We start from the raw sequence: 23,447 nt of genomic DNA on the forward strand, positions 1-23,447 counted from the left end.
TGTCTCAGAGGGAGAAACTGAGGCACAGAGTTATCAACTGACCTGCTCAAGATCACTCAGTGAACCTATGAAAGAGGCTTGTACATAAAAGTCTGTAGGTTATTTAAGGTAACTTACTATACCCATTGTTTTCATGACCAGCGTGTGTTCTGAAATGTTAACATCATACGGCAGGATTTAAAAAAACATACTAGAGTTCAGCTGTTGATTAATGTTTCAGCCTTAAAATTGTTGCAGGTTAGAATTTAATTGTCGAGCCATGACACTTAATGAGATGGAAAAGCTCAACAGCCCTAGAAGCTGTTCAATAGGACTTATTGCAACCAAGGGAGAGTGGTTAAATTCCCCTGGTAGCAGGTTGTGCCAAAACTGTGAACCACAGTAATTAGAGGAGAGTTTCCTTATTTTTATGTGCTATGCTAGTGGTTGTTACCTTGAACAGAGGGTAAAGGATTGGGAGGGTTGGAATGGAAGTGAGTTTGCAAGGGTGAGCTCTCACATCTAGTGCTCTTAGAGAGAGAGTTTGACAGTCACCATTGCTCCCTTAGCATTGTATGATTATCACTGCCAGTTAAAGCCTGACTGTAGGATCTGATTGTTTCTGGAAGGCACAGTTCTACGGCAGAAGGTGCACCTCCCCTGCTAGAATTTTCCAGACTGAAGCATCATGTCTCTGGGATCGTTGGAGGAGCCCAGGTCAGGTTCTGTATCAGTCTCCATATCTGATCTGGTCACCCTGCTACTCTATATCCAACAGCAGCCCAAGCCTGGTGCAGTTCTTGTGCCCAGGAAGTGCAAGGAGTGGGAGTGTGGCAGGCTATCCTCCCCGCTCCTCCCCCGTGTATATTTGCACTGGGTTAGTCAGAATCTAGCGCAGAGTGTAGCAGTTTGAAGGCTGACGAGGACTCTGAACATAAAACGAGCATTTTTCTATTGGAGAGGGTGGGGGGAGCATACTGTGTAAGGAATATGGCACCGAGCAACAGATGGCATTCACAAAGCTGGATTGAAACACACCTGTCCTTGCCAAAACAGGGCCCATTCTGATCCAAAACCAGGCAGATTCAGGGCTGCCCAGGGGGTGGGGGGGGAGGGGGCAAGTGGGGAAATTTGCCCCAGGCCCCGGGCCCCACAGGGGCCCCCACCAGAATATAGTATTCTATAGTATTGCAACTTTTTTTTACGGAAGGGGCCCCCGAAATTGCTTTGCCCCGGGCCCCCTGAATCCTCTGGGCGGCCCTGAGCACATTTACATGTTTAAAGAGAAGTAGATCAATTCTTGCCGGAGGGAGTTAAATGAGACTCCCTACTCTCCATGTACACACTTTTGATTGCTAAGGTTGGGCTCATGGATTCTGCACTGCACCTATGCAACTACAGCAGCCATCTTGCATCTGTACAATGGGTAATACCAGCACTGTAGGCTAATCACATATTGAAAAATATGGTAAACAATGAGATTTGATAGGGGCGAGGCTGTGCTCCCTTCTAAATCAATGACTTTTGCCGTTGAATTCAGTGGGGGGCTTGTAAATTGTGTTAAAGGCGTTCATATCCTGTTACTGAAACTCACTGGCTTGATACAGTAACCATCCTGCAAGCAGCAAGTGAGTCATTTGAGATACAGGAACACTGCGCTTTGCAGAATCTCCTCTGTTACTAGCAATATGGCATCTGTCGAGAGCTGTGCAGGAAATAAAAAAAGAAAAAAAACCTTACCACCTGCAAAATGTCAGAATTGATGGAAAAAACAGTCTTTTTTTTTCCATTTTCAGATATCTCAGTGTTTACAAGCAGATGCTTGTGCAGCAAAACCGTCCCTAGCTCTGACCCACCATATTGCCCCAACATCGTCCCACCCATCCGCCAATGCTCCCAGCCTCGTCTGTTCATTAGCATCTTTCTTGATCACCTCTGTGCCTTCTTCACTGAAGCTCCCTATATTTGGTGTGATCTTCCTGAGCTCATCCAGTAGACCCCTCCCACATGGAAGTCCCTCTTGAAGACCCTCTTCTGCTGTGCTGGGAATGTGGAAGACCTTAACATTCTTTTTTCAGAGCATGGCCAAATGCCATTTGACAGCTCTACTTACATGCTGTACTACTTCCCCTCACTTATGTGTGCTTGTGAGCTTCATGACTCATGGCGGTGCCTTCTTGCTTCTTTGTATAACACCTAGCACTCCGTGGGCCTTACTGTTAACCAATAATAGCCATAAATACAGCTTTATATTTGACATTGGCCAAATGCAAGCATGGACCATCTCATTAGCTTGAACACTGGAGTATTTGTTAGACAGATCCCAGTTTTGCCCTTTGGTATTCTTATTATTGTTGATGTTGCTGTATCTCCATGCATGGTGCGCTTTCAGGCAGAGATCAAGACAGCTTGACTTGGCTTTTGCTCCATCATACCCGTCCAGAGTAACTCCATTAAATTCAGTGGCAATGTGAGTATCTCAGGGCAGAAGGTAGCCCAAGAAGGATTTACAGTTAGTCCAAAAGCACAAAAAAAGAGCAAAGAGACCCTGGTGCGTGAGAGGATGTAAGAAGGACAGTGATGGAGGGATACTGCTCCCTGGGAGCACAGTTTCTTGTGCAGTGCAGGTGATAAAAGCCATTTTCAGTGCAGGTTTTTGACTATAGCTCACTGGTGGCTCAGCACTGAAAGACTTTGCAGGCGTGAGTTTTTAGAGTCCATGTGAATGAAGAGAGGTGTGGTTGTTTGCAGTCTGAGGAAGTTGCCAGTTCCAGGCATAGATGAGGCACACAGCCTGCAGTGTCCCCGCACAGTAATACTAAGGTGGCTAGCATAATGCCATCTTGTCATTGAAATGGCCATTCATTATCCTGTGTACAATTGCACAATGTTCAGTGTAATGCGTCCTGCTATTCCTGTAAATGGGGCTGGCCTGGAGGGTGTAATGACATTAGTTAGGATTGCTTCACTCAAATGCAGCAATTCATTTTCAGTGAGGTAAGATTTGTTCCTAAACGGGCTGACAGAGAGGTCAAATGACTTTCCATAGGTCATGGTGAGCCACCCTAGTGCAGATAGCCCGAGCAAGAACTGTGTGTGACTTAATTTCCACTTAAGCCCAATTTTGAGTGGGATTTGTACAGTGAATTGGTCTCATATTGACCTTCTGTACAGGGGCAGTGTTGCTAACTCTCATGATTTTGTTGTAAGTTGCATGATATGTGAGACATTTTTTTTCTTAAAGTCTCAGCTCCTGGAATCATATGATTATGTGGGAATCTCAGCTTTCATTTAAAAGTAACTTTCTAGCCCCCATGTGTGCCCAGAAAAAGACTTGAAAATCAGAAGGCAAATAAAAGAACCCCAAATTTATTATTTTTAAGCCAATCTTATGATCTTTTGGTGCCTGACTCATGATGTTTGAATGTTTGGAATTGACGATACTGGTAATTTCAACCAGCATGAGTGAACAATTCATTCGATGTTTCTGCATCTCTCTAAACAAGCCCTCTTTTTTTAAGCTGATGTCCAATTTATCCCTGGTTATTATTAATAATCATACAGAGACAATGTTTCTATGGTGAATGTGATTAAGAGAAAAGCAGGACCCTCCATATATATTTGTTTTTTCCATGCGTCTCTCTTTAAATCATAGGCTTGTGCTGGTGTATATAGTATATTTCTGTTAAATAGGAGAATTATTTGCTCAAAGTTGAAGCCTTCTTTGTGGGTAGTCTCCAGCTTCTGCTCTCACATTTGCTCCTGAGGTCTGCGGATGCGGATGAGGAAATGATGAGGAAACAAATTTTGTTTGTGAATTTGAATGTTGCTTGCCTAACTCTTTTGTTAATAGGAATCTCCCCACCCCGACCTTCAAACAAATTTCAGCAGGCGCACTCCAACCGGGAAAATAATGCTATCACTTTTAAATATTACTGTATTACTCCAAAGAAAAAAAGAGTGATTAACCATGAGGCGTAGTATTGGGTCCTAGATTAGGTTTAAAGCCAAAGGGCAAGACTTACTTCCTGAATACAAATGTTATAAAAAAAAAAAAGCAGATTGAGGAAATGGTCACTATCATGGAAAACAGCAGAACAAACTCTGTTACTGAGCCTGCAGCAAAACTGCTGCTGTTAAAGGAAGAGGGAAGAGAAAAGAGATCGCTGCTAGACATGGGTTCCGGAGCAACCCCCCTGAGAAGGTCCTGACCTTTGCAACCCCCTCAAACTTCTGGGAAGTTTGGGCTCAGCTAATATATACTGGAGCGATGCCAATTTACCCCTGCTTCTTCCCTCTGCAGGAATAACCTATAGGGAGTTTCAGCTTGCGGAGTTGGCTATGAACTTTTGTGTTTGGCTGGGGTGGGGAGAGCAGGGGTTTTCCCCATGGAAGAAGCTGGAGATCCCACTTCCAGAGCATGTAAATACCCAGAGATCAGGAGAGAATGCAAGGGATTTTCTTGCTTCTGCTCTGTTCCGCTGTGCAGCGGCCACTAGTTCCTGTTGGCCCATGGAGAGCACAGCTCCTAGAGATTCAGGGATTCCTCTGAAAACTCCAGTGTGTAGTTCTGCAGTGCCAAGGGAGAAGTTGAGCTAATCTATACAGGCTCAGGTCATGTATGGGTTTGCTTGTCTGGCTTTCCCAGGATTTCACATGATGATGATTAATAATTATGTTTGTTACAGTAGTGCCTCAGGGGCCCCATTGTGCTAGGTGCTGTACAACTCCTGACCCTAAAGAGTTACAATGCAAATAGGCAAGACAGAGGCTGGGGGAGAGGAAGTATTTTCATGCCAAGCCATGTAGTGGCCCAGGTCTCTCAATTTGGACCAGGTTCCCAGGGAAGGTTTGTGAACTGAGTTTCAAGTTAGTGGTGAGTTGTGTCTCATTTCTGATCTCACCGCGAACATTTCACACATCTTGACTCAATACCCCACATAATGCTCCTGGTCATATAGCCCCAATCCAGAACAGAACTTTAGCCTGGGCTCTCAAGTCAATGGAAGTACTCTCATTCTTCACATTGAACGTACACACAAGTGCTTTGCTGGGCCACAGCTAATTTTGAAGCTAGTAAGGATTGTCTACTACTCTGGTTTGTACAGTGCCTAGCATAACAGGGCCCTATTCTTACTGGCCTTTAAGCACTACCATTATAACCCTGTTAAACAGTGATAACACAGCTATTGCCTGAGCTCTGGGAACAAACAAAGGTTTGGGCTCCTGTAGGAGTAAGAGCAAACTCAGCCCTTAGTAAGACGTTGAAGTCAAGGGGGTTCTGATGATTTACACCAGAGGAGATCTGGTCAGTTGCTTTCTCAGTTAATTGTTTTCATTCCAATCCTCCTTAAAAATTTGCCAGTCTGAAAATAGCCATATGAAAATGCAGTAAAAGTGGGCACCTAGAAAGCCATATGCTGTGGGGTTGTTGTAGCTGTATCAGTACCAGGATATTAGAGAGACAAGGTTAGTGAGGTAATATATTTTATTGGACTAACTTCTGCTGGTGAGCGAGACAAACTTTCAAGCTATGCAGAGCTCTTCAGGTCTGGGGAAAGGTATTATGGGCTTGTCTACACTAAAAACTTGCATCTGTGCAGCTGCAGTGCGTCTGGTGAAAATGCTTTAAGCCAAGAGGAGAGAGCTTAATAACTTGGCTTAATAACTCCACCTCCATGCGTGGCGGTAGCTATGTCAGTGGGAGGAGCTCTCCCACCAACATAGCGCTGTCTACACCAGAGCTTCGGTCTGTATAACTATGTTGCTGAGGGATGTGGATTATTCACACCCCTGAGCGATGTAGTTATACGAAAGTAATTCTGTAGTGTAGACCAGGGTTAAGAGTGTCATAGCTAAACACAAGGTCGAACAGATAGTTTTGCATAAGTAGTTAGCACATATTTTAAGGGATCATTCAAGATGAAGTGGCCCGTTAACACCCCTGTAGTCATAGGACGAAAAGGAGGTGGGGGGGGGGAATAGTGAGTTACATATTGTTATAATAAACCATAAATCCAGTGTTTTTATTAAATTCATAACTTTGCTAGACACTAAAAATCATGGTCTTAAAATCAGTGTTAACAGGCCACTTCATCTTGAATGGTTCCTTAGAATATGCTTACTTATGCTAAACTATCTGTTCGATCTTGTATTTAGCTCTGACACTCGTAATACCTTTCCCAAACCTGAAGAAGAGCTCCATTGTCTCTCTCACTAATAAGATATTACCTCACTCACTTTGTCTCTCTAAGATCACGGGATACTCATGCACGAGAGGGAAGGGGAAGGAGCGAAGTTGTGGTGGTGTGGGTTGTGGTTCAGTCTATTACTATATGTAACACACATGAACAAGAACAAATGCAGAAGGTCCGCATGAAGGCTTTTGTTACACAGTTAGTTTGTGTTGCACATCTAATACAATGGAATCCATACCACAGCAACATGCCAGAGGGACACAATAGTCCTCATTAACTGAGGTTCCTTCATGGGAATAGCTTGCTGGGAAAAAGTAGTCACTCCTATTCCTCGAACTGCTTCAAAACAAAATCCTGGAGTTCATTAAAGAATGAACTAGACATGGTGCACCAAAACTACGCCCTGGCTGTCAGTCAAATTATTAATAATTATAGTCTGTATCTCTTTATTCACCCCCTTCATCGAAACACCCACCTTTGTAAAGAGCTATTTGACATACTGAAACTGAGGCTCAGAGAGGTTGCGTAACTTGTCCAACATCACAGAGGGTGCCATCCAGTGGATGTTGAGCACTCCTTGAAAGGTGCTGAGCACCCTCCACTCCCAGGGGCAGGCAGAAGTGGCGCCAATTTTAAGTGACAATAGTACTGTGCAGTCATAAGGCCAGACTCTCAGCTGCTCTTAGTTAGTTGCCTGAGTCTCTGCTTCAGCTAGAGCAACCAGGGGACTGCTCTAAATTGTACCTGCTGGCAACTGTCCCAAAAGGGCCATCTGTTACCTGGGAATAGCTGAAGTGTGATATTCATCTTCCCCACCCCCACGATGCCTCTCCTCAGCTCTATCATATCCCCTGTGCAGAGGGCGTAGGGACCTGTTATATTGTTTCTACCCCTGCTAAGGACTCCTCCAAAAGCACAGGTTTCTCAGTCAGGGAAGTTTTGGACAGTCTCTTCTCCCTTTGCCTCACACAGGCAATGCAGCAAGCTAGAGAATCTAGCCAGTCTGGCACCTTTTCTTCACTGATCTCAAAGCACTTTGCAATCATTAATGAATTATCCTCACAATATCCATGTAAGGCTGGGATTATTACACATGTAATTATTTGTGTAAGAACACCTGGCAGATCAGTGGCACAACTGGGAATAGAATCCACGCCTCTTTACTCCCCCTGGCCTGTTTCAACTCAGAGATCCCTTTCTACAGTAACTTCTTCGGCACCAGAAAAACTGCACTTTACTTTAGGAATCAGGCAGAATGCTTCACTACCACAGTCAATGTATACGCTGCTAGAAGCCATGAAATGGACGTGGATGTTTTTAACTCCTATGCACGGCTTCTCAGAGACCAAATATTAAAAATACATTTCCTTTTTTTTCTTTGCCTCTGTTTTTGTTTTTTGGTGGGTGTATAGTTTTATATTTAACATGTTTTATATTGAAAAAAGCTAATCAGCTGAGGCGATCGGCTTCTCTGTGTTTTTTTTAAAGACGGAAGTGCATCTGAGCAATTATTATAGTAAACTGATCTAAACGTTTGGAAATTAGAACTGACTCATTTTTAACCATGTCACTGCTTATTCCAGCCCTGATGTTGTAGGTCAGATGCTATCAGGCTATGCTAACATACCTGCATTTTGAATAAGTGGCTTTTGTGGTTACTCAACGACATTATGACATCCTTTCCCAGTGAGCTCTTTTCCAAGCACGACCCCAGCTGTGACAGGTCTGGGGAAGTGGTCTGAACATGGGATTGGAAGCCAGGAACTCCTGAGTTCTCGGCTGGGCTCTGTGGCTTTGGCTCGTAATTTAAATGTTGATCCTACTCTGAAGAACACTGTAATGTTCTATATTCTCTGTATCTCAAAAACTTCTACATCAAGCTTTAAAATATAAAGGAGATTCCCCATCCCCACAAATGTTAGTCCTGCAAACTCACCTTGAGTTTTGAAAGTCAAAGCCGGCTTCTTTCCTGCTCATGCTTCATCATCACTAGCGAAGAATCCAGGTCCCGCTCCCCTAGTATTGTTGGAATTGCAATGCTTACAGATATAAGAGGCGAACAGGGTATGATAGATCTTTGTGGAGGCTCATGGCCACCTGTGTGTTTGCACAGTGCCTAGCACAAGGGAGCACTGATCTTGGTTTGCAGCCTTTGGTTGCTCATGTAGCACAAATAAGGAATAACAGTAGTAATTAATAGGTGACATTAGCTCAATGAAAGTAGTAGCCATTGCTTAAACTGCACTAACTCTGAGATTTGTGAGACCACAGTAATAATATATACCACTTTCCATCAAAAGGTTTCAAAATGCCATGAGGTGGATTGTTGTTCCCATTTTACAGATGCGGGAACTGAAGCACAAAGAAATTAAGTGACTTGCCCAAGGTCTCACAAAAAAAAATCTGTGGTAGAGTTGGGACTAGCACCCAGCCCTGCTCTCTCCTCATCCTTTGCTTTAATCACTAGACCATACTGCAGTTTTTGCAAACTCCATTTTTCAGTCAGTGACTAAGCAGATTTTTTTCCCCCTGTCATCTTCTCCTCATGCAACAGGGAAGCACATGTTGACAGGATCAATTGACTTGGTGTCTGTTTTCTCTTCTAGGGAGGATCTGCTTTTTCCCCGGTGTCGGTGATTAGTGAGAAGAAAGCTCAGGACCAAGTGGCAGTTCTGGCTAATGAACTTGGATGCCCTTTGTCCAGCAGTGAGGAAATTGTAGCCTGCCTCCGCCAGTTGCCTGCCAACGTTCTCAACGATGCACAGACTAGGGTGAGCCATAGCAATATATGTGACTTTGTATTATCACTGAAATGTAGGCTGCATGTACAGCAACTTGCAGGAAGAATTTTTAAAAATGTTGGGACAGATCCTTAGCTGGCATAAATTGATATTGACTTCAGTGGAGTTACCCTGATATCCACCAACTGAGGCTTTGGCCCATTGATACTTATGGCCTGATTCTCAGTTAAACTAAGGCACCTTTGCATCGCTTTGGCAATGTAAACGTGTCTGGAAGGGAGTTTCAATGATCCCTGTCAGGGTGGGGAATGCCTGGCCTAAGTGTAAATGGAAATCAGACCCTTAGTTTCCATGAGAGTTCTCTGCAGAAAAGGCGGTGTGAAAAGATGACTCTGCTTTGCATTGAATTTAACAAAATGTAATGCTTATGAAAGATGCCATGCTGACAGTCCTGGAGGCTGGAGTCCTTCACACCCAGGTAGAGAAGAGGCATCAGCAATACAAGTTTCTCAGTCACACCATCGCGCTGGGCCTCGCCCCTAAACTAGAAGTAACAGCCCTAGGAACAACGGAGTAGTTTATTCTCTCTGCCTGTTCAGCTCTTGGCTCCTCTGCTGAGGCGATCAGCAAGGTCCCCCGTTCCTTCCAGTTGTGATTTTGGACTGTGTTACGTGAGCACTTACCCATTATGAGGCCATCAGCTTAATTCCTCATTTCAGACAGACAAACAAGCCGTGGTCAGGTGGGAATGATGCAAAGTCCTTCCTAATCTGGTCCAGCTGCTCACCACTGGGAGGCCCTGTATCTCCTTACCAATCCCTTGGTCTCTAGGAGAGCACTTTTCCCATGGAATGGGAGTTTTACCATTGACTTCAATGGCTGCAGAGTCAAGCTAACGCTGACCACTTTTGAAAATCCTGATCATGATTGTATTGTACTATTCTCTGTTCCCTTTCAACACAGCTCCTCGCCATAAGCGGGCCATTTCAGTACTGGGGCCCAGTGGTTGATGGAGTCTACCTTCGGGAACCTCTAGCTGCAGCCCTGCGGCGTTCTCGACTTGGGAAGGTGGATCTGCTCATTGGAAGTGCTCAACAAGACGGGCTGATCAGCAGAGCTAAAGCAATTAAGGTAGGCATAGATTTACTGTGCAAAAGAACGATCAATTCTTAAAACACTTAAGCAAATATTAACGAAGAGGATCTGTGCTGGCAGGAGAGAGACTTTTTGGCTTTCATAATTCTTGAATTGGACTCCATGCAAATACACCAAAGCATTGTCCTTCATAAAGAAGTGCTGTTTTGACTAGCCAATAGAAATATATGTCCTATTTATGCAATAATACTGTAGTTCAGGGAAGGGGCAAAAAGTTGGGAGACCAGGTTGGTTTAGCTTGTATTTTGCATGTGTCTGCATGTCTAGTAGGTCTCTGAAAAGCATGTAGTATTCATTTCTCCTGTTATATGTTAGTGTGTAGGTGATACTTTAAGATTAATTTGGCTGTTGGGTTTCTCTAGAGTAGGGATGGGCCCAAGTCAAACTCCTGCATTTAGACCCTGCTAAACTTTATTGAGGATTCAGAATCTAAACCCAGATATGGGTCCAAAATTCATAGGTTATTCCCCTCTCCAACTCCTATCTTATGTTTTTGCTCATGGATTGTTGCACTGGTTTATTTTCTATATCATTGCTTGTGCTTTTCTGTTTTGTGAATCCTCCCCTTTCTTATAAGGATGCTTCCAAATTAGAACTGCCCATGAATAGAAATAGCATCTGCGGATACATGAGCTAGGTTAAAAATGAAAAGGGTTATCAATCCTCAAGCATCAGGGCACAAACTGATCACCCACTGGGGACATTTATCTAGTGTTACACAAATAGTCCTACTACAGGGGCGTACTACTTTCCTCTGCAGCATCCGGCATTGGCTGCGTTGGAGACAGAATCCTGGACCCGGTGGTTAAATAGTTCCTTTACCTAATGGCAATTACTCTGTTCTTATAGCCTGTTGAAATGATAGCACAAACTATATATGTGACTTTGTATTAGAACTGAAATGTAGGCTGCATGTACAGCAACGTGCAGGAAGAATTTTTTAAAATGTTGGGTCAGATCCTTAGCTGGCATAAATTGACATAAACCTGTCCCTTTCAGCTTTCTCTTCATTACCCTGATTTATAATTAACACATGCATTCAAGAGCGAGGTGCATTCCTGCCCCATAATGCCAAACTCCCTTTAAACTAGTGTTTTTTGTTTACAAGTGAGCAGACCCCCTGGAGACATTCTCTCCCTCTCTCATTGTCTGTTCCTCTCTCTCCATATTTACTTCCGGGACCATTTATGCAAGAGTATTAGTGCAGAGCAGTATATACAGAAGGACTAGAGTATTCTTCAGTAATTGTCCAGAACAACAAACAAAAATGTATAGTATACTGGAGCGTAACCACTGAGTTAATGGGAGTTTGGGTTGTGTATGAAATGGAGAAGTGGGCTCAGCAGTGCTATTGGCTAGGAGTCTTTAGAAGATCTGCTCTGACCTCTTGCGTTACCCAAGGCAACAGAACTTCAAACAGTCACTGTAACTCTTACTAACATTGCTACAGTGCTCTACCGTAATGATCCAAAACACCGAGGCTTGCTACCATGGGGCCCAGTGATAAAGTCCATTCTGGCCATTAATGCTGGATACCAACATATTTTTTAGTAAGGAATCTAAAACAGTAGGAAAGCTTTCAGGTGAGATTTAAAGAGAGCAGCAATGAGAGGAAGGGCTCTTGAGACACAAAGGGTTAAACTTTGCTCCTGTGCAGCGAGCCAGGCACTACTTAATTTTTGAAGAGGAAGGATAGTCCAGTGGTTAGGTCACTAGTTTAGCGCTTTGGAGACCTGGGTTTAAGTCCCTTCTTTGCCACAAACTTCCTGTGGTAAATCACTTAATCTTACTCTGTGCCTTAGCCCCCATCTGTAAAATGGGGATAATAGCACTGCCCCATCTCACAGGGGTGTGGTGAGGATAAACACATTAAAGATTCTGAGGTGCTCAGATACTGTGGTAATGGGGGGGCCATATAAATACCTGAGGCCTGGTCTGCACTAGAAATTAAGCTGGTTTACCTACATTGCTCAGGGATGTGAAAAACCCATAGCTCTGAGTGGCATAGTTAAGCAGACCTTACCTCCACCATAGACAACACAAGGTTGTTGGAAGAATTCTTCCATCGACCTGGCTATCGCTTCTCCTGCGCTGACAGAAGAACCCCTCCTGTTGGTGTAGGTAGTATTTCTACTACACGCTCCAGTGGCGCAGCTGTGCCACTGTAGCATTTCAAGTGTAGACTAGCCCTAAAAGACAGGTAGAGACTTCAAAATAGGGCTTTAAGTGGAACCAAGGCCTATTGCTGTCTGTCTGCAAAGAGGTGAATTTCACCCATTGTGAAACAGTGCAAGAAAAGGGTAAACCCCAGTGCTGCCCAGTAGCTGGTGATGTAGCACAGGACATTTGTACATTCAGAAATAACAACCAAGGGTTTGACAGGAACCTCTGTTATGACAATTCTTAACAGAGACAAAGTGACTGCGTTGGTTCCCTTCAGGATATTTTTGCTTTTGCTTTGACATCATGTTTTCCTTTTGAATCCTTTAAAAGTGATTTTTAAAAAGGCAAGGGTCAAGGATGTAACAGCAACCACTGGAGTCAGCCCATAACGATCCCTGTGTTGTGATGGGGAATAAACCTTTGTAACCTTGGCCCAGCTCATGTGGATGGGGCCAGGAAATGAAGTCCTGTGTGTTACCACCACTTGTGTGCATCCCACCTTAATTATAAACAGTCAGTGAAATCCCACTGTGTTGTCTCACAGAAGATTATGTGGCAAACCAGGGTGTTAATAAGGGAGACAGCTGGAAGCTTCAAGATTTTTCTGATGTGCAGATGTTTTCTCTTTCCTGTTAAGTACTTACACAGAACTTGGGCTTCTGAGATGAGAATTTGGAAAGTCCTTGTAATTCCTCACTAGTAATAGTTTTCAGGGTAGCAGCCGTGTTAGTCTGTATCCTCAAAAAGAACAGGAGTACTTGTGGCACCTTAGAGACTAACAAATTTATTAGAGCATAAGCTTTCGTTGGCGTAGTACTAATTATAGTAATGCCACGGAAGCCCAACCAAGGACCAGGCCTCACTGTGCTAATCACTGTACAGGTATGTAATAAAGACAGTTCTGCCTCAGTGATTTCATGTTCTCCATGTTAGACAGGCTGCAGTTCAGTCCTTCCCTTTCATCTCCTTTGCCTCTTAATAACTGCTGATTATTCTCATCTGCTCTGGCTCTGTTTCTGCCCTCTCATATCCTAAGGCCTGGTCTACACTGGGGGCGGGGGGGGGAAATCAAGCTAAGTTACTCAACTTCAGCTACGTGAAATCGACATACTTAGACTTACTTCACCGCGGTGTCTTCACTGCGATGAGTCGACTGCTGCCGCTCCCCCATCGACTCTTCCTGCACCTCCTGCAGTGGTGGAGTACAGGAGTCGACGGGAGAGTGCTCGGGGGTCGATTTATCGCGTCTAGACTAGACGCGATAAATCGACCCCCGTTGGATCGATCACTGCCCACCGATCCAGTGGGTAGTGTAGACATACCCTTAGTTTCTTTCAAATGCTCTAGGTTCCAGTCTGTCTTGCAGGCATCCATTGTCGGGGTCGTGTTTGTGCAGGTTTGTGACACTATTAATGCTGATCTACCCACAGGTGGCTGCCATAAGAAAAGTTCCAGAAATAATAGCTGAATTTGAGAAGACGGGGCTTCCAAACTGTGCAGGGGCCATTGATGGCACCCATATCCCAATACTTTGCCCACCAAAAGGGGCCAAGTAGTTGTGAACCGAAAAGTTTATTATTCATTCATTCTGCAAGGCTTAGTGGACCACTGAGGCAGATTCGTGAATACCAACACGGGAAACCCTGGAAAAGTTCATAACACTATGGTACTGAGAAGATTGGGATTGTTCTTGAAGGGGGAAAGAAGGCACTTTATTCCCCAGTAACAATATGGTTCTCTACAGTGTGTCTGTCCAGTTTGTGTTTTGGCATTGCCGCCCCTAAATTGGCTCATGAAACCATACCCCAGCATCGGTGGGAATTCAGTTACAGAATCAGTAGCTGTAGAATGGTCATGGAGTGTGTGTTTGGTAGGCTGATATCTCATTGGCAGTGCCTGTGTCCCCATCTGGATGCCAATGTGGCAAATGCTGTTCATATTATCCTTGTCTGCTGCATGCTCCTTAACATTTGGGAGGGTAAAGGGGAGTGCTTCCATCCTGAGTGGGCCCAGAACAAGTCTGGTTTACAAACCCTGTACCGGCCGCTGGATCCTGTCCACATGTACACAGGCAAGGGAAATCAGGGATTCCAAACGTGCACACTTCTCGGAACAGCACAGACACAGAGGGGGGTACTGAGGGACACCTTTAGAGCCCTGCAAATCCACAGCTATCCGCTTTATATCTGAGGCTCATTTTTGCGGATCAGATGCGGATACAGATTTTGTATCCATGCAGGGCTCTAGACACCTTCACACCATAGGTGCTTGAACTACAGGTGCAGGAGGTGCTGCTGCACCCCCTTGCTTGAAGTGGTTTCCATCATATCCAGGGTTTACAGTTTGATTCAATGGCCCTTAGCACCTCCACTGTAAAAATTGTTCCAGCGCCCCTGCTTTGCACTCTGTGCAACTGCTGAAAAGCATGAGGGGACATGGGCACACACTTGTGGGGGTTACACAGCTTTGTGAGGCACAGCAAGTTACAGCACTGTAAAGGGCTAGGGTAAACAGGCTCCCAGCGCTGTAAGCTAATCCCCTCGTGGAGGTGGAATACCTGCAGCGCTCTTCTTAAATCTTAAATTTGTGTCTTCTTGGAAGAAACTCTTAAGATCTCTGCCATTTGAACAGACTCTGCCTGCCTTGTCTTACTCCATTCATACCTTCTGACTGGTTGTGGAAGAGCCTGCCACCCTTGTAAACACTACTTGTCTTCCTTGCTGTTTTATGAATACGCAGTTAAATTCTATTATTGAAGTTCTTTGAAGTTTCGAGTGTAGCCACGGCCTGAGGTTTTTGTTCCCCTGTAGCTGAAGGTTACTAGCTGGTCCTTCCTGTGGCTATTCACACAAATTACAGATAATTCTAACAAGGCACCTCCCCTGGGTTAACACCTTTTGGGTTGGATTTGTGCTGCCAGGGTGGTGGCCGAGTTGTCATGTGGACATTGTGCAATGCTTTTTTCTTAACTGTTCACACTTCCCTACAAATCTGTTATCAAGTGCACTCAATCTCTAACAATCTTATCAATGTTTGTTCTGCGGGGGTGCATTCGTGCCCATTCATTTTTATCCATTCTTCGTCAGCACTGCTAACTGCACTTAAAGGCTATTGAATCTTGTCAAGGATTTGTAGGGGAGGAAGGGCTGTTCAATCACCGAGTAGTGGCTGGTGCCTGCCTCTGTTGTTACTTGCATTGTGTTTTGTTTTTCTGAATGTGAACCAAGCCTTGTTTATCTGCCCATTTTCTGGGCTAGAGACAAGGTGGGTGAGGTAATAGCTTTTATTGGACCAACTTCTGTTGGTGATTACCTCATCCACCTTGTCTCTCTGATATCCTGGGACTGACACAGCTATTGGGACTGACACGGCTACATAGACACTGCTTTGTGTGCACTGTGTTGTGAGTTCTGATACATTTAGAACTAACAGTGCTTTCTGTGAGCACATAACTGCACTTTCCCCATCCCTCCCATGTATCCTTGGGACTTCAGATATTTCTTAACCTGGAGCTTGTCTTCACATACAGTGAAGCTGTGCCACTTTAGCGCTTCAGCGAAGACACTACTGGAGCTGCTCCCGTCGGCATAGTTACTCCACAGGATTATGAGGCGCTCAGCTATTGTAGTAATGGGGGCCATATAAATACCCGAGGCCTGGTCTGCACTAGAAAATTAAGTTGGTTTATCTACGTTGCTCAGGGATGTGAAAAACCCACAACTCTGAGCAGCATAGTTAAGCCGACTTTACCCCAGTGTGGACAGCACTAGGTCGGTGGAAGAAATTTTCTGTCAACCTAGGTACCTCTTCTTGGGGAAATGGATTCCCTACGCTGACGGAAAAAACTCTCATAGAATCATAGAATATCAAGGTTGGAAGGGACCTCAGGAGGTCATCTAGTCCAACCCCCTGCTCAAAGCAGGACCAATTCCCAACTAAATCATCCCAGCCAGGGCTTTGTCAAGCCTGACCTTAAAAACCTCTAAGGAAGGAGATTCCACCACCTCCCTAGGTAACCCTAAACCTCCCCAACTGCAACTTGAGACCATTACTCCTTGTTCTCTCATCAGGTACCACTGAGAACAGTCTAGATCCATCCTCTTTGGAACCCCCTTTCAGGTAGTTGAAAGCAGCTATCAAATCCCCCCTCATTCTTCTCTTCTGCAGACTAAACAATCCCAGTTCCCTCAGCCTCTCCTCATAAGTCATGTGCTCCAGCCCCCTAATCATTTTTGTTGCCCTCCGCTGGACTCTTTCCAATTTTCCCACATCCTTCTTGTAGTGTGGGGCCCAAAACTGAACACACTACTCCAGATGAGGCCTCACCAATGTCGAATAGAGGGGAATGATCACGTCCCTCGATCTGCTGGCAATGCCACTACTTATACAGCCCAAAATGCCGTTAGCCTTCTTGGCAACAAGGGCACACTGTTGACTCATATCCAGCTTCTCATCCACTGTAACCCCTAGGTCCTTTTCTGCAGAACTGCTTCCTAGCCATTCGGTCTCTAGTCTGTAACAGTGCATGGGATTCTTCCATCCTAAGTGCAGGACTCCGAACTTGTCCTTGTTGAACCTCATCAGGTTTCTTTTGGCCCAGTCCTCTAATTTGTCTAGGTCCCTCTGTATCCTATCCCTACCCTCCAGCATATCTACCACTCCTCCCAGTTTAGTGTCATCTGCAAACTTGCTGAGAGTGCAGTCCATGCCATCCTCCAGATCATTAATGAAATTATTGAACAAAACCGGCCCCAGGACCGACCCCTGGGGCACTCCACTTGAAACCGGCTGCCAACTAGACATGGAGCCGTTGATCACTACCGGTTGAGCCCGATGATCTAGCCAGCTTTCTATCCACCTTATAGTCAATTCATCCAGTCCATACTTCTTTAACTTGGTGGCAAGAATACTGTGGGAGACCATATCAAAAGCTTTGCTAAAGTCAAGGAATAACACATCCACTGCTTTCCCCTCATCCACAGAGTCAGTTATCTCCTCATAGAAGGCAATTAGGTTAGTCAGGCACAACTTGCCCTTGGTGAATCCATGCTGACTGTTCCTGATCACTTTCCTCTCCTATAAGTGCTTCAGAATTGATTCCTTGAGGACCTGCTCCATGATTTTTCCAGGGACTGAGGTGAGGCTGACTGGCCTGTAGTTCCCCGGATTCTCCTTCTTCCCTTTTTTAAAGATGGGCACTACATTAGCCTTTTTCCAGTCATCTAGGACCTCCCCCGATCGCCATGAGTTTTCAAAGATAATGGCCAATGGCTCTGCAATCACATCCGCCAACTCCTTTAGCATCCTCGGATGCAGCGCATCTGGCCCCATGGATTTGTGCTTGTCCAATTTTTCTAAATAGTCCCGAACCCCTTCTTTCTCCACAGAGGGCTGGTCACCTTCTCCCCATACTGTGCTGCCCAGTGCAGCAGTCTGGGAGCTGACCTTGTTCGTGAAGACAGAGGCAAAAAAATCATTGAGTACATTAGTTTTTTCCACATCCTCTGTTACTAGGTGCCTCCCTCATTCAGTAAGGGGCCCACATTTTCCTTGACTTTCTTCTTGTTGCTAACATACCTGAAGAAACCCTTCTTGTTACTCTTAACATCTCTTGCTAGCTGCAACTCCAAGTGTGATTTGGCCTTCCTGATTTCACTCCTGCACACCTGAGCAATATTTTTATACTCCTCCCTGGTCATTTGTCCAATCTTCCACTTCTTGTAAGCTTCTTTTTTGCGTTTAAGGTCAGCAAGGATTTCACTGTTAAGCCAAACTGGTCGCCTGCCACATTTACTGTTCTTTCTACACATTGGGATGGTTTTTTTCTGCAACCTCAATAAGGATTCTTTAAAATACAGCCAGCTCTCCTGGACTCCTTTCCCTCATGTTATTCTCCCAGGGGATCCTGCCCATCTGTTCCCTGAGGGAGTCAAAGTCTGCTTTTCTGAAGTCCGGGGTCCATATTCTGCTGCTCTCCTTTCTTCCTTGTGTCAGGATCCTGAACTTGAACATCTCTTGGTCACTGCCTCCCAGGTTTCCATCCACTTTTGCTTCCCCTACTAATTCTTCCCGGTTTGTGAGCAGCAGATCTAGAAGAGCTCTGCCCCTAGTTGGTTCCTCCAGCACTTGCACCAGGAAATTGGCCCCTACACTTTGCAAAAACTTCCTGGGTTGTCTGTGCACCGCTGTATTGCTCTCCCAGTGGATATCAGGGTGATTAAAGTCTCCCATGAGAACCAGGGCCTGCGATCTAGCAACTTCTGCTAGTTGGCAGAAGAAAGCTCGTCCACCTCATTCCGCTGGTCTGGTGGTCTATAGCAGACTCCCACCACAACATCACCCTTGTTGCTCACACTTCTAAACTTAATCCAGAGACTCTCAGGTTTTTCTGCAGTTTCATACCGGAGCTCTGAGCAGTCATACTGCTCTCTTACATACAATGCAACTCCCCCACCTTTTCTGCCCTGCCTGTCCTTCCTGAACAGTTTATATCCATCCATGACAGTACTCCAGTCATGTGAGTTATCCCACCAAGTTTCTGTTATTCCAGTGACATCCTAGTTCCTTGACTGTGCCAGGACTTCCAGTTCTCCCTGCTTGTTTCCCAGGCTTCTTGCATTTGTGTATAGGCACTTAAGATAACTCACTGATTGTCCTGCTTTCTCAGTCTGAGACAGGAGTCCTCCCCTCTTGCACTCTCCTGCTCATGCTTCCTCCTGGTATCCCATTTCCCCACTTACCTCAGGGCTTTGGTCTCCTTCCCCCGGTGAACCTCGTTTAAAGCCCTCCTCACTAGGTTAGCCAGCCTGCTTGCTCTCCTGTCAGCGTAGGTAGTCAGTGTTTACACTGATGCACTACAGAAGCACAGCAGTGCCACTGTAGCATTTCAAGTGTAGACAAGCCCTAAAATAGATAGAGACCTCCAAATAGGGCTTAAGTGGAACAAGGCCTGTTGCTGTTTGTGAATTTCACCCATTATGAGACAGTGCAAAAAAAGGGTAAACCACAGTGCTTCCCCAATAGCAGGTGTTGTAACATAGGATATTTGTACATGTCAGCTCTTGGGAAATATTTATCACAGAGTTCTGTACCCCAGGCAGTAGTTCTCAACCTATTTACCACTGAGGCACATATGCAGCTCTCTGTGTTATGTGGGCTGCATCTACACAATACATACAGTACCTGTGTGGCCTTGAGGATGTCATATAGGCCGCAGCTGTGTGCTGATTGGGCCACAATTTGAGAACTACACTGGTGGTGGGGGTGGTATTTGTGATTTCTTTCCACTAGTGCCCACAATGCACAAGGTGCTTTCCAATCATAAAAGGAGGTGTGGTCCTTATTCTGAAGAGCTCACAATGTAAGGGCTAGATTTTGACTAGTGCCAGCAAGGCTGCCCAGAGCAATATACAGAAATAAGGTCTTCCCCCAGTGCACTGGTTCAGCCGTGGCAGTGATACCTTGATCAAGGTGGAGGTATTTAGGAGGAGGGCAGAGGCTGTGCACCTGGTTTTTCCTTCCCCTCCTTTTTAGTAAGTTGTTGAGAAAATGGTGGAGAGGAAGTGGAGCCATGGCCCCATCCCCCCAGGCACTGGCCAGTGAGTGGGTTGAAGTAACCTAATATCTCCCTCAAGCAGAGAAAGTCAGAACAAGATCCAATAGCTGGAAGTTAAAGCCAGACAAATTCAGATTAGAAATAAGGCAACATTTTTAACAGTGGGGGGTGAATAACAATTGGAACAGACTGCCAAGGGAAGCAGTGGATTCCACATCTATTGAAGTCTAAGATCAAGACTTAGATGCCTTTTGGATGATATGTTTTAGTCAAACACAAGTTAGTAGTCTCAATAAAGGGGAAAGTGGGTGTAAATCTACAGCCTGTGATACACAGGAGTTAGCTCCTCATACCTACGTCTGTCAGTGATGTGAAAAAACCACATCCCTGACTGAAATAGTTGTGCTGACCTGACCCCTAGTGTAGATGCAGCTACATCGATAGAAGACAGCTTCCATCAATGTAGGGTAGCCATTGTCACTTGCGGGGGTGTAAGCTCTCTCTACGCTGCGGAGTTATGCCAGCATAGCTACGCAACATATAGCTATGCCAATATAGTCCCCGTAGTGTAGACATACCCTCAGACTAGATGATCTAAGGTCCTTTATGGTCTTAAAGTCTAATGCATGTTGTGTGTGCGTGTGTACACACAGTGTGTTTAGTACACAGTAGAGAGAACATGGATTGCAAGGAGGGATGCGTAGCCATGGTGGGAGTTTGAATTCTGTTTAGTTGGTGGACTAAGGTTTTGGCTTTTTCTGTCTTTTCTCTGCTGGTACACCCACCCTAGTACAGACCCAGGCTGTCTTGCACAGCCAGGAAATGGTGGGTGGGTAAACGGATGGATGGAAAGAAAGTTAGCAATATTATGCATTTATCCCATATATGCAGTCTGAGCTGTGCAGGCGGTCCCGTACTCCCACAGCATCTGCAGTCAGTGGGGCTTCTCAAGAGCACAGGACCTCACCTGCATGGAACCCATTGCAGGAGTTTGTAACTGTAATGACCTCAAGGGGAAAAACCTGCTATTGAGCTCTGTCTGTGATGAGAATTGACTCTTTAATTCCAACTCTTTATTTCATCTCCTAACTAGCTTGAATCTGTGACAGAGTTGTGCTGAGCTTCTCACCTCTTGCCTAGCAAGTTTTCTTAATAGTCTCCTGTGAGGGACTTAGTCAAAAGCCATTTGAAAAACTAAAATCACTATATACACTTGTTCCCCTTATCCACTCTGTTTGAGGGCTAACTCTTAACACTATTCTAACACATTGGAGAGGTACCAGTTAGCCTTACAGAAGATGTGATGGTTTGTCTCTACCATATGCTACTGAGTTAGGTGCTTTATAATATACTGGGCCACATTCATTGGCATGCTAGAGTTTTGCTCCCACAATGAAAGGAACTGTAAACTGAGGGTGACAGTCAGTTAAGCCATGTTTATGACTGCTTCTTGTCACCAAAACAGTGCAAAGCAACATACCACTGAACCTGGCCCATTGTTTTTCAGGATTTTCTTACCTAGTTTTTTTATAATACTGAAGAAAGGCCCACGAGTCTATAACTCCTGAGCTCGGTAAACCGTAGCTCTGAAAGAGTTTGTAGAATGTAGATTATTTGACATAGGCTGCAGTTCTTTCTATCTAGCTACTACTATCTATTATGTTAAGCCCTCTTTGGAAAATGTTTCCTATTAGAGCTGATTGAAAATTTTCAAGTGGAAAATTGTTCTGCGGGAATATGCTGAGCAGATGATTGAAATGTTTTGTGGGAATGTATCAACTTCATTGACATTTTCACTGAGAAATTATTTAAAAGTTTCATTTCAATAAGGCCAAACATTTCATTTTGACTTTATCATTCTGATTCTTTATAATATAATATAGTCAAAACGATGAGGTCGAAAGAAAATATTTCAGAATATTTGGTTTTGTGAAAAATTCAACTTTTCAATTCAGGACAAAACCAAATTTCAAAAACTCAGAATTTCCAAGGAGACAGAAATTCCATTTTTCAGCCAGCTCTATTCCCATGGTGATAGCTGACTCACAAGACCCTAGTGACACAATTTTATGATCTGACTGCTGAGAAAGGGCACCAAAATTCTTAGGACATTTTTGGGGTGACAAAAATTGTAAACCAAGCACTGTAAACTGTTCTTCTAAGTGAATGAGCCTCATGTTTCATCATTCCCTTAGCATCTGTGGCAGCTGTTGAATATAATGTGTCTGTGATGGGTTGAATCACAGAAAACCCCTTGGGAACTGCCAACTGATGTGCTGAGACTACCTCTGCCCCTGCTTTCCCTGCCAGATTGGGACTTCAGAGCCCTGCCTGGTTGTGCCAGACACGCTTGCCGGTTACAAACACAGACCCAGGTCTGAACCATCTCCCACAAACTGCAGGCTTAACTGAAAGCAGCGTAAGAAGTGTTCCTGTCTCTAACACTCAGATGCTCAACTCCCAGTGGGATCCAAACCACAAATAAATCTGTTTTATCCTGTATAAAGCGTAGACAGGGTAAACTCATAAATTGTTCACCCTCTATAACACTGACAGAGAGATATGCACAGTTGTTTGCCCCACCCCACCCCAGGTATTAATACATACTCTGGTTTAATTAATAAGTAAAAAAGTGATTTTATTAAATACAGAAAGTAGGATTTAAGTGGTTCCAAGTAATAACAGACAGAACAAAGTGAATTACCAAGCAAAATAAAATAAAACATGCAAGTCTAAACCTAATACTGTAAGAAAACTGAATACAGATAAAACCTCACTCTCGGAGGTGTTCCAGTAAGCTTCCTTTTACAGACTAGTCTCCTTCTAGTCTGGGTCCAGCAATCACACACACACACCCTGGTTACTGTCCTTTGTTCCAGTTTCTTTCAGGTAGCCTCTCCACCCCCAAAGGATATCTCTTGAGCCAGCTGAAGACAAAATGGAGGGGTCTCCCAGGTGTTTAAATAGACTTTCTCTTGTGGGTGGACACCCCTCCCTCCCCCTGTGTAGAATCCCAGCTACAAGATGGAGTTTTGCAGTCACAGGGGCAAGTCACATGTCCATGCATGACTCAGAACTTACAGGTAGCAGCCATGGTTCACATGCTACCTTTAACGTCTTCAAGTAGACTTCTTATGTGGATTGGAGCCTTCCAAGATCCATTGTCTGTTAAGTGTTTCTTGATTGGGCACTTAACTTGCACATTCCTTTCTCAAGAAGCTGACCAAATACTTTACTAAGGCTACTTAAAATCAAGCAAGTACACAGCCAATATTCATAACTTCGAATACAAAAATGATACATGCATACAAATAGAAGGAATGTATTCAGTAGATCATAACCTTTACAGAGATATGTTACATGGCATATGTAGCATAAAACATATTCCAGTTATGTCATATATACATTCATAAGCATATTTTCATAAAGCCTTATGGGGTGCAACATCAGACTGTCCATCACTAAATATAAAATTAAAACATGCAATAAGGACTGGATCATGCAAGGTGTTCAGCAATTAGCAGGACTGGGCACTATCTATAAAAGATTATCCTCTTTACCCCACTCCTCCCTTTCTAAATTGCTCAAATCTATCAGCACCAATTCTTCAATGAAAGAGGCCACTAGATCATTAGAAATGCAGTGATGCAGCCAGCC

General features: G+C 44.5%; 1 protein-coding gene across 1 annotated transcript in view; it reads left to right on the forward strand.

Moving 5' to 3' along the window:
* The window catches only part of TG (thyroglobulin), a 202,401-nt gene that overhangs the window by 153,955 nt on the left and 24,999 nt on the right, over positions 1-23,447 (forward strand). The window contains exons 42-43 of the mRNA XM_042860977.2: positions 8,783-8,947; positions 9,881-10,048. Of these exons, the coding sequence (XP_042716911.2) occupies positions 8,783-8,947; positions 9,881-10,048 (333 nt within the window). The remainder of the gene's footprint in view (positions 1-8,782; positions 8,948-9,880; positions 10,049-23,447) is intronic.

The sequence above is a fragment of the Chrysemys picta genome, chromosome 2, assembly GCF_011386835.1.
Source record: "Chrysemys picta bellii isolate R12L10 chromosome 2, ASM1138683v2, whole genome shotgun sequence".
Classification (NCBI taxonomy): domain Eukaryota; kingdom Metazoa; phylum Chordata; order Testudines; family Emydidae; genus Chrysemys; species Chrysemys picta.